Consider the following 12478-nt stretch of genomic DNA (forward strand, 5'->3'; position numbering starts at 1 on the left):
CAAGATATTTTTCCTTCAAAGACACATAGTGGAGAAACAGCTGAAACATGCATCTTTGTCTGAATTCAAACACAGCAAGGTACAAAAATGCTAATGTTTTCCAAAGATTAAAAGGAAGCATATTTTCTAAATCTCATACACTAAGTGAATATTAATTGAAAATGAAAAAAAAAATTGTCATGAAACAGCTTGAGGGATTTTATGCAGCAGTAATTTACTGGAGGGAAAAAAAAAACAGAAAAAAGTATATACTTCAAAAAAGAGCTTGCTATGCATAAGGCCAACTGACTTCTAGAAATTTTTTTTCTTTTCAGTTATGTTACTTGCAGATAACCTAGTAAGTAGGCAGCTGATGAACTTTTCACCATTACCTATTCTGTTCCTGATATTATCCTACCATAAACTTGACCTTTCCTATCCATATACTGAATCTATGTATTGTCTCTTGTCCTTTGCTCAGGCTTCCAGATCTTTAAGGCTGGAGGTTATAGTTTTGTTACAAATAGGTATGGCAGCTGACACCATAAGACGTTAATTCCTGGTTTGGATCCTGAAGCTCACTTATAGCACAAAAACAAATTTTTAAATAAATAATGAACACCTTAAAAAAGAATCTATATCTACCTAAAAAAAACAAAAAAAACTTCTTCATAAAAATTCTGGTTTTCAACCCTTTTCATTTAAAAAACTATTTTTAGAAAAGCTTGTTATCTGTGTATTTTCTAGACATCATCTAGTATCAGAGAAAAATTCTTACAGTTCGTAAGAGTTTAACAGAAAATACAGAAGTTCCATCACAACAGTTAGTGCAGAAGCAGAGCTCATCAAAGGTTTCATGACAAAAATCCCACTTCTCAATAGATGAAAGAAATACCTTTTTTTCATATTCTTTATTTGTCATAGTATGTTTTTTCATCTAGTCATTTTTCCTTTTACTTCAGGATTTTCCATGCTCTAATTCTCCCTGGGTGGTTCTATTTTTTTCAATGCATTCAACTCATGCAGTTTCTTCTGTCCTACTAGTACTACGTAAAGAACAATTAATCAAAAACTTTTGATTTATTTCAAATCTCAGATTGCATGATCCAGCATTATTTAGCCACCTTTCAGTGTTCCAAAGGTCCTTATTTAACATATAGCTAAGAGAGAGATATTTAGTCTATATAACTGCATTTTCTACTAAGCAACACAGCAACTACTTCTTGCATGCAAACTTGGACCATTTACACAGTGGAATGATAGCAAAATCCTTCAGTTTGTTGTAATTGTGGATTTTTGAGATTTTTCCCCTTACATTTCAGAAATTTCAACTTTTTTCCAGGAGAACTTAGCTCAGATCTTCCCATCCAGCACCAAAATGTATAGGTCAAACCTTTGTAACTGCAGATCAGCCCATGGCTATGTTATTACAAAAGCAAACTGTTCATATCAAAAACTGCCTCAACTCTTGATCTCCATTGTCATGGCAGAATGATGCTGCTTGGCTGCCAGAGTTCTTCAACAACTGCTGAGAAAGGTCGTCTTTACCACCTAAGAGAGACACATCCTTTTGCCTAAACAAATACCCAAAAAAATACCCAAACAAATAAAAAGATAATTGTGAAGAAAGCTAGATAGAAGAAATTGCATAGGCACAGTTAAAACACTATGCAGATGACAGAGAAAACCCTAATCCAGAAAACATAAAAAGGGCCTTCAAAAAAAGGCTTTTGCAGCTTTTTGCAGCTGCAAAAAAAAAAAGCTCACCTATAAATGGATATTTGTATTTAAACAGCTTGCAAATCTTGAGTAAGAACTGACTGTAAAATGATATAATTTGAAATTCTATTTGCAACCAAGCCTCTATGGTTTAGCATGGCTTTAGAAAAGCTGAAGAAAACTGAAAAAGCAAATAAATATACAAAAAAAAAGTGGCTATGACTTAAGAAGAGAGATTGAAAGAGCTACATTTATAAGCATGAGTATTAGAAAGATTTAACCAAAGAACATACCCACCCATGCTCTCTGTGACAGATGTCTTATCCTTTGACAGAGACTGTTCTGAATACCACAGTTATATTTGTTTTGGCTAATGAACAAAAAAAAATCAATACACACTCTACTTTGGAAAATAAAAAAACCTGGAAAATATTACATCCTATGAATACTTTACAGGCGATTGTGTAAGTAAAGGGAATTATTCAGTGCTTCTGAAGATGGTAGGAATGTTATCAAAAGAGTTATAGAAAGAAACATTCAAGAAATTCATAAGCGAAATGCTATTATTCATTAGTAAGAGTCCTGTAACAATATGAAGATACTACAAATGAAAATAATCAACAACTTAAATAGCACATTAGTGGCCAAGATGCATGGATTAGTCTTGTAGTAATGCACGGGCCAAGGATATTATAGCATCCTTTTCTTGTCTTCTATTTTCTATGATTGTCTCAGTAAAAAACACAGTTTTAGGGAAAGGACAGACATAAGAACAGAGTATTGAAAGAATGTGTAACAAACGTCAGGTAACTCAATTCTAAGTGGAACAATATATAAACAGGTAACAACTTCCATAAATGAATCACACCTCAACTACTCTTCCATCTTACTTTGCTTTTCCATTGCCATTCTTTCCTTTGTTTCTTTGCTGAAATCAACATGTATGCACTAGGATGATCAGTGCATAGATCTCTTCTCAATTCTCTTGGCATTCAGAGGTAAACAGCAACAATTCTCTCTCTCCTATCTTCAATAAAGGGCAAAAGTTCCTCCTGAAAATTACAGTTTTACTGACACAATCAGTAAATTCAGATAACAGCTGAAAAAAAAAATTAGCATACACAAATATGTGTGTAAGTATAACTTTATCTTAAATATCACATGCATAAGCACTATAACTGAATTTCTTGGATTGAAAACTGCAGTTTTAAAGTGACATATTATTACCTGCTCTTGTACGTTCTGCTAGTATATAGAACACATATGTCAATGTTAATTTCTTTTGATACAACTGTCAAAGCAGTGAAGTGTCTGTATTGGTTGGCTATGTTCATATGATCACAATGCTTATTTTACTGACTTTTACAACACAAAAATTTGAAGAAGTTGCATTTGTCACAGTAAGTTTAGTAATTTATAATAAAATCTAAGAATTTGCTTCAACTTTGTCTAAGTCTAAAACAAATTAAACGGTATTAACTTGGACACCACAGTCTATATCATGTAGTATGTGGCCTGCCTGAATAATATTATCCTGTTAAAAGTGCACATTAGTGTCAGAAACAGTATAAGTCACAGGAAACACATACTTTTAAAATAAACCAGTGTCCTATGACATGTACTCTTATTTTTAATTTCAAAGTGAGTTTATTTTCTTGAATTAGATGTGTTAAGTGTTAAGAAAAAGGCTCTTAGTGGCAAATTTTGTGCACCGAACGAAACAGTAAATGCCACGTTTCAGGGACTCACAGGAAGTCTGTAGCCATTGCAGATGGGACAGAATGAACCAGGCTCTGAAGATCTGCCAAAGCCAGTTCACATCCTTTTTCAGCAGTAAACACTAATCTTGCAAATTCTCATGAACCAGTTCTACATGTAGGAATTTGCTTCTGTCAAAGCTATAATTAATTTAATAACTGAAGATTTTTCATACTTAAAAAGAAACTTTTTCTATCACCATATAATCAGATCTCATCCTGAAAGACTCTGGTGTTTAAGCATGGCTTCATGTATATTCGTTAAACAGCATACTGGATTCAATAGCAAGGATGCCCCAGAAGCTTTGTAACATGGAAGTTGAGGTTAAAGAAACATGTCACTTTTATTCTGGTATTTGCCTACAAAGTCCATTTGAATTTGTTTTCAAGACAAAGGGATCTTGAAATATCAGTCAGAATCATTAGCTACACATTTCTCAACAAAATGTGCAAAACCAAAATAGTGTGTGTGCCTGCGTGTCAAACAACAACTATTCTCATGTTGTACACCCAAAAAGGAACATCATTGTAATCCCCCATTTCTAAATCTTATACGCAAATCCCAGAAAGGCTGATTAAAAGTGTTTTATGGAGTTGTGCCAAATAGGGAGGAAACAAAGCTGGAATGAATACTCCAAACTGGGTGATAGCAGTTTAAAACCTGAATACAAATTGTAGCTGCTGTGCCTGCCCCTCCCACCATCACCAGCCTGCCCAGCCTCTGGCCTCAAATATTGTAGAATTTGGGAGAATTTTACCAGAATCCTGATCAGGATCCCAATTTCAGAGTAGCAATATTCACCATCTGCTGAACTGAAAGCCTGGCTTTTAAGAATACAGAATTAGTATTTTTAAACGATTATTTCTTTAGTTATAATTTTTCTTAGTTATAACTGAATATTGATACAGCCAATTTATTTTATGATAAAACTGTGGCCTGTAAAGAAATGAGGTGGAGCAACAGAACAGCAAGAAGTGCAGGAGAAAAACAAAACCAAAACCAAAAACTTTAATTAAGGAAACAGCACCTTAATCCTGTTTTGATGTGGGTGCAATTAATTCAGGGATTAATAAAAAGACTCCATAACAAAGACCTCAAATGCTACCAAGACCAGCTTGTTTCCATTCTGAATCTCTGTTTTTATTTGTAAAGACTGGCATTACAATTGAAAAGGACTCAAAATGGAGTGGATGTACACATCATTGGTGTTTCATGATGCAACTAAAGGAGTCCCTGAATGGATATTGCTTCAGCTTTGCTTTTAAAAAATAATTTAACAAGAAAATCTTCAACTCCACTATCGATCACAGGTGGCAGAAATGAAAGAAAGAAAAAGAAAAGAAATCAAAACTACTGTCAAATTCATAACATATACATTGTTGGCTGATGACACTTGTTCCAGATGTACAATAAAGCCCACAACACTTTATTACTATGGATATAATTATTGTGAATGTTTTTTCATGTTGATCACCTTGCTTCTGAAGGTTGGTTTTTTTTTGATTGTTTTAAACTTGCATAATAAACATGCAATGAAACATTTCTTGTTAAAGTGTTTTTTGCAGTTGTCTTGTTTTCATACAAAGATTTCATAGAGTTGCAGTGTTGTATCAGAGCATTACCAAAATAAGAGCAAAAGCTAGAGAGGAAGGTAAATGTGAAATGAACTCAATGAGAATAACCTAATCTTGTCCTGAGACACTCCAGTCTTGTTAAAAAGATGTGCACAATCAAATCCCTTCCTCTCAAACCCACCAAAACCACAAAATAAATATTAACTTGGAAGAAAGGGAAGACATAAAGAAAAAAAAAAAATGACGTCATCATGCACTCATCTTCTGCATAGCTCAACCCACATATAGTAAGGCACTATTTCCCCACAACTTAGTGTCCACAACAACCTTTTACAGTGCTCTGCGAACTACATAAAGTTCCTTCCAAGGTGATGAAATAAACGGATTGAATGAGTGTTGCTACCATGTCACCCTATGTGTGATCTTACAGACAAGGGCATCATCTGGCAGTTTCAGAAATAAGCTGTCTCAAGTCTGTTCTTATGTGTGCATGTTATGTATAGGGATATCTTTTGTGTGTGCAAGTGGTTGGTTTGTTTTCCAGAGTTGCTGTTATTTTTCATTGTTCTTTACTCCAGTGTTCTCAAAGCAAATACATAAGAAAATAAAAGCGCAGTTGGATCATTAAAAACAGAGCTTTGGTGCTCCAAAAAGCACACAGCTTTAGGGATTTAAGAAATCTGTTAGGCATTCCCAAAAGAGTTGGGAAATACATGGACATATTCTCATCTGGAAATCCTCATCTCTGCTTAGTTGAGCTGGTCTTCATATTGTTTTCGGAAGCAATCACCAGCAGGGAAGAACTCCCAGCACCGTTCTTGATACATTTTCCATACATAGGATTCCTGAAAGAAACACAATTTAAATAATTCAACTTGATTCAATGAGAAAGCACCAACCATGACTTTTTTTTCTCTTTTGTTTACATACTGTTTCACTTTTTTGATCCTGTGCATTATCAGGTTGCTGTATATCAATCTACAAAATCATGTTAATGATTTTGATCAGTTTAGGTAGCTTTTAGATTTTTGTCACTTAGTCAAAAAGCACTAGAGAAACACATAGAAGATGACCAGGTAGTTCTTATTGCACATCCAGGAGCTCTGCGAAGCTCAATTAAAGCTGGTCACAAGACAAATACCAGGGTAAGTAGAATATTTTCTGTCATAGAAATTTGACTGAATTTCTGCAGCAGTTATTTCAAAACATGCCTACACACAATACATAAACAAAATGGCCTTTAAAGGTATTTGTTAGAAGAGCAGTATTTTCTGAATCAATGATAGCTTTTTTTTTTCTGGTTATTTGTTCAGGTAAGGCTCTGTCTCTAGGCAGTCCAGAGAATAGTAAAGTATATGTTAGTTTATTTCTATTTTAATCACACCACTTAAATGTTCTTTCTGTGCATTTATTTATAGATTTATAGCAAATCATCCCTGTCACCCAAATCTGTAGGGCTATGTGTATGATACTCTGCAGGTTTTGTGTTTTCTAATCTGCAACATGGAAACATTTGCTTAGTCAGCTGCAAGACTACCACTACAAAAAAACAGTAGTCTGTAAATTTGATACATTTTTTTACTGACTTTGAGTATGCTTAAAGGAAGTTGAAGGAAGCACCAGAAGTTTGAAAGAATAACAGCAAAGAAGAAACCTCCAGGGAAAACGTCTCTCACAGGTTTAATTTTAAATATACACACAAACTCTTTCATATGGGCTTATCCAGGAATGTAGATACAGAAGATTATATACAGATAATAATAAAGCACAAAGACTATTAAAAAAGAATCAACAGGGAGAAATGAAGAGTGCTTAATGTTGCTTAATGGATGCTTAAATGTTCTGTTTCTCATTATTTTTGTTTATAGTCTGTATTTCATTTTTGTGGAAGTAACAGTTTAAGAATAACAGGTCAGATAACAAAATAGGAATAGAAAGTACTACAGAATTGATACTCAATCTAACATTAAGGAACCAAAGTCCTAAGAATTGTTTAGAAGAATGAGAATTAAGTGACATACCATACAGGGAGCTATTCATTAGAATACTCTTAGTTTTGCCAAGCCTGAATGAGTTTTATTTTAGAATTAGTCTTATTTAATAACTGTTGACATTCATAGAGTTGTTCAACCTACCTGTCCTGTATGTTCTGTTTCATCTTTGTTAATAAGATACATCAGAAAAAACCTACAAGCAAAGAAACAAATATTATGAACACAATATTTGGAAACATTAGGCAACCCGCAGAGGTATGGATATTTTTCAGCATGTACAGTGATAATGCTGTTTATGGATGTACAAGTTCCACAGTTCTATTTATTATAATATTAAATATTAAATATTATTAAAATATACACATTCAATATACTTTCCTGACACTGTTGACATTCACTCATTGTTCAATGAATAGCATGCTAAAATGCAAGAGATTCAGTCTGATTTACAGTAAATAGTAACTCTGTTTACATGAAGATTTTCTAAGCTTTCTAATCTGAAAATTATAATAGACATTTTCTTCCCATAAACACCAACTTGGAATTAGACAGAAAATAGTCACTGGAACTTTTTTTTTCCTCTCTTCAAAATGAATAAGAAATGCTGAAGATGATTAAGAGATTTCTCTTATTGAAATTATAGGTTGAGGATATTTTACTAGTGTATGTAACTCAAGACCAACATGAGCAGAAAAGAACTTGTAATTTTAAAAATACGTTAGTCTTGAGGTTTTGAGATATCTGACAGACACTAGATGGTTTCAAAATTTCATTCATAGTAAGACATTTTCTCCAAACATCTGTAAAAATATAAAATATGATCATGCACAAAAATATCAAAAACTATTTCCTTAGGATGATGCACTTAGAGTAAGCAAGCTGTAGTATGATATTTGTGTGGTACTTTGTAAGCAGGAACAAAATCCCACATGACGGTGCTTTTAATGTATTTTGTTTGTACAACCTGTTTTACAGGTGGAAGTTCTTTATAGGTATGTGTGACTGTACAGTCTCATTATTTTGTGCACATATAGTGCTAGTTTATAGACACAAAGTCACAATCCAACCATTGCTTCATAATGACAGCACTAGTATAAAATACACTTTGGCACTAGATTTTCATATGTATTTGACATGAGAGGAACAATATGATACAGTGATTGTGTACCTAATAAATGGTTTTACTTCCAGATTTAAAAAGACTGAGTTTAGTGGTCACTGATGCTCTGCTTGGATTTTCCAAAGGTGGACCTGGTGACCTTGGTCTGATTCCTCCCCTCTCTAACTTCTTGTTCCAGTTCCCCTACCTCCCTTTGTCCCAGGTGCTCTTAGTCAGCCTCAGCACTCCACTCAAAATATCTTGTCCAATATAAGTTTTTTCCTTCTTTTGCCTTACTCCTTTGCTTGTGCACTCTGTCCATCAGTCTCCAGGCAATGTCATACTGTTGCTCTGTACTTTACACAATACATTCAAATTTTACAACGCTTCCACAGCCACATACTAAGTTCCCAGTTTCCATCTCCTAGCTCACACAAACTTGGTGTGTCACAACCAAGCTGGAAACAAGGTAATGAAGTCCGTTCATCCCTTGCTCCCATCACTACAGAATTATATATTCAGACAGCATGAGTGCACATCAAAGCCAAACAGTACCGGCTCTTACTTATGCAAGAGAGCTAATCAGGTACTTGCAGAGGCTGCAAGGGTCATGAGTTAGCGAGGAGTTCATTTTTACTGTACTCACAAATAATTGGCCAAGTTGTGCTCCTGTAGTGTGTGTGTTTCAAAGCCGTGGGGCACTGTATCAAAGTAGTCATTTCCTATTCCACAGATAAAGCACTTTGTCTAAAAGAAAGAATACAGAGCACTTCAACACTCTATATAATCCTGCCCCTTTTGAGAAAAGGTCAAAAAAAAGTAACAGTTTTCTTGAAAATGGCCATGCATCATGTATAATATGTGCTGAACAAAAAGGCTTTTCTTTTAATGATTGGTACTGGATACCTCAGCCAAAACACTTGAATAGAAGTTTAACTGCCATCAGAATAGCTTCTTACTGTTTAAAAAAAAAAAGTCTTTGCTAGCTCTAAGTGAATAGGTATCAGGAAAAAGAATGGCATACAATGGTCAAAGCTGTTTTTTTTTCTTTAACACTGTAAGTATCACTCACTGTAACATATGGCAATATTTACCTCAATGCCTGTTTTGCTTGTCCAGCTGAAACTGAATATGCTCAGTTTAGATTACAAAACACAGTAGGTTTGCAACACTTTTCTGAGTTCTTATAGTCATACTTAAATGACAGAATAGAAAACCACCGAGTACAGGATACTTTCACATGTAGATTAACCAAAAAAACCTACATCTGAGATAAACTGTAACATGATAGTGTCAACACCCTTCATTAGAAACCTCTAGTCTGAAGATCAAAAAGGCTTAAATAGCCACAGACATGTAATTCATTATAATATACAGATTTTTCTTGTTTACAAAAATGAAGATACAGGGATTAGTCTAAACTTTAAAAAGTCATGAGAAAATAAGCTATTAGGCCTTTTGTCTGAGTTTTTGTTAACTTATCACTGACAGCAAAAAACTGGCCATTCTTGATCTAGAGATATTAAAAAAATCCATACTAAGAATTGGCAAACAAATCCAAAATACGCTTAAAGCAGAATATCAGTTTAGACAACCTGCGTTTGTGTCCCATGCAAAGAGACATGCAAGGTAGCAGCTAGCACCTGTCAAAGCACAGCATACCTCTTTCACAGGAGGCTGCAGAGTGGTAAATGCTATTCAGAACCTGGATGCTAGCGGAGTTTTCTCTTCATAAAATTGTCTAAAAAGAATATTATTGTGTACTAACAGAACTACTTATGTAATTTCTTATATTTTAATAGATAGCAAAAAAGTAAATTAAAAAAAATCTGTTATTATTTCCATCTAATGAACTGAGATGTGAGAGCAGAATCTCATCCAGGACATTGTATGATATTGGACTGTGTACAGAACTGTATTTTCCTCTTAGTTTAAAAAACTATCCACTATTCATGAAACCTGAAAATAGGGTATAGTTCAGCAATTGGATGTTCTTACCTCCATGTCTTCCTTAACTTGCTCTTGCTGATCTCTTAACTCACCAAAAGCATCAATAATTAAACCTAGGGTTTAAGTTAAAATGACAATTAATGTTCAAGAACAGAACTGTGACAAAGAATATTTGGAAATCCAGGGATAATTCTGACAAAGAATATTAAATGAGAATCTTGTGCAGAAATAATAGAAGCCAATATACATTCCAAAGACCACAAAAACAATAAATACATGAGGAAAAATGAGCAAGTCAAAGAAAATGGCTACCAGTAACATGGCTGGCAGTACCATTTGGAATTATAAAATGGGAAAAGCGGACTTCTGTTTTCTTCACAGTGCTCTGATCTTGACTCAGTACATGAAGACGCATTTGGTTTTACAGTGATGAAGGCTTTACTATAGAAAGAATATTACTGTACGTTTAACAGAGTTCAGGGATTTATTACATGGCAGATGAAGAGAGGCCCAGAGCTCTGTGCATCCTCTCTCATTATGGTTGTCATGTAGTACAAGGTTCCACTGTCAGAGCTCTACAGAAGTAAGGCATCATTTCAGGGAGATACAGAGAGAAGAAAAACCACCACAGGCTCTATGGCTCAGACTATAAATTCTTTATGATTCTCCCTTCATTTACACCAATACAAATAAGGACTAACTCCACAATCCTTATTGACACTACTGTGCTGTAAAACTGATGAATACCAGATGAAAATTATACTCAAAGCTTGACAGCTAAGGCCTCTACTCTTCAGCCATGCACAAAATGAAGAAACAAACAGTATGAAATATATCACTTCAGGCTATAAAAATTTTTGCACCCTCCCCAAGCCCTTTAAAAAACTTGTTGCTTGACTAAAAGTTATAAACAATTTACCTCAAGCTCAGAGTCACCTTCTAAACTTCCTCATAGGAAGCGAGAAAGCATCCTTATTGCTGTCAAAATCATCATAAGTTAGTTAACTGTTAGCTGACAGCAATAAGGGATCACTATTTATAACAACAACTCGACCTAGCAAAAAGCATTACATGTTTTTCCAAAATCAAGAATATACTACTTTTAATTTGTGCAAACTTTAATAAAAGATGATCTTCTGGGCATTCTTGACAATCTTTTGAAGGCATAATATGTAGACAGATGGGGGTTTTAAGTACTTTAGGTAATAACATTAAACATCATTAATACAAATGTAACAGAGAACACCCTGACTTCCCAAAATTCAGAATCCACTATCCAGATTACAACAGTGAGCTACACTATCAGTCAAATGGTTTCACTCAAATTCAGAAGCTAACCTGATGGCAGCTGACTTTCCATTGTCATTAACCAGGACATACTAAAGCTGTTTCATATCAAGCACCTTTCTTTACCCTTTGAAATTGTTCAAGTAAGCAGGCATCACACCAAACTGAAGTTATTACGTAAGAAAAGATTAAACCTCTTAAAGCTATGTTCCAATTTTCACACCACTGCCACCAATTTGAAGATTTGCCAGACAGTCAAGAACATTAGATGCTGGCAGAGGGAATACTGACAGCACCTGCTACTGATTTTGTCCACATAAGCTCACAAAGGGTGGGTTATGCTGAAAGAATTTTAAGGTATACCACAAGATTTCTAACCACTTCTCTTGCTGATCATTTACAGGAGGCTTTTAGAAAGGGCAATGAGAAGATAGAAACCGTAGCGACACCAGTATTCTCACAGCAAAGAGATTTATTTGTTTCCACTGATCCAGTTAGAGCCTGTTGATTTTACAGAGACTAGGAAAAACAGCGTATGGATAAAAGCCACTATATAAATCTGTGCTTCATGATCTGCCCTGGTGTCCTGGTTGTATCATAGGTGTGTGGTTACTGTAGCAGTAAGATCTTTGTACTGCTAAATAACACTTTCAGTCTCACCATGGGTTACAAACATATACCTTGAATAATTGCAAGCAGAATGACAATCACAAAGAAAAAGAAAGTGATGTCAAAGATAATCCGATAGATTTCGTATTCATCTCCTGCTGGATCCTCTATTTCGTCACCAATGCCTCCACCTGCACGTACTCCAACATACATGTGAAACATGTAGCACTAGAAAACACAAAACAAAGGGATACAAAGTTTGTCTGCAGCTAAAAGTAAAAATACCCATTGTTGCAAATTCAGTAATTGGCAGAACTGGTTTATGGTCTAGCAACCATACTATGTCAAGTCATCTTTTTCTCCCCTTTAAGGTTATGTATATTTCTGAGGGAGGTGAAATGCTGCTGTGCAGCTGAAACTGCAGTATTTCATGTTCTGTCATTATGTAGCAGTTCAAAAAGATCAAAGGTTCAACTACCTTAAGCCCAGGAGTACACCATGATTCACGT

General features: G+C 34.7%; 1 protein-coding gene across 1 annotated transcript in view; it reads right to left on the reverse strand.

Moving 5' to 3' along the window:
- Positions 1–5779: 5779 nt before the first annotated feature.
- RYR2 (ryanodine receptor 2) overlaps positions 5780–12478 on the reverse strand; it is a 332243-nt gene continuing 325544 nt past the window's right edge. The window contains exons 103-107 of the mRNA XM_068395937.1: positions 12041–12197; positions 10122–10186; positions 8770–8870; positions 7166–7217; positions 5780–5875 (exon numbers count right to left, since the gene is read on the reverse strand). Coding sequence (XP_068252038.1) covers positions 5780–5875; positions 7166–7217; positions 8770–8870; positions 10122–10186; positions 12041–12197 — 471 coding nt within the window. The remainder of the gene's footprint in view (positions 5876–7165; positions 7218–8769; positions 8871–10121; positions 10187–12040; positions 12198–12478) is intronic.

Source organism: Nyctibius grandis, chromosome 1 (genome assembly GCF_013368605.1).
Source record: "Nyctibius grandis isolate bNycGra1 chromosome 1, bNycGra1.pri, whole genome shotgun sequence".
Lineage (NCBI taxonomy): Eukaryota > Metazoa > Chordata > Aves > Nyctibiiformes > Nyctibiidae > Nyctibius > Nyctibius grandis.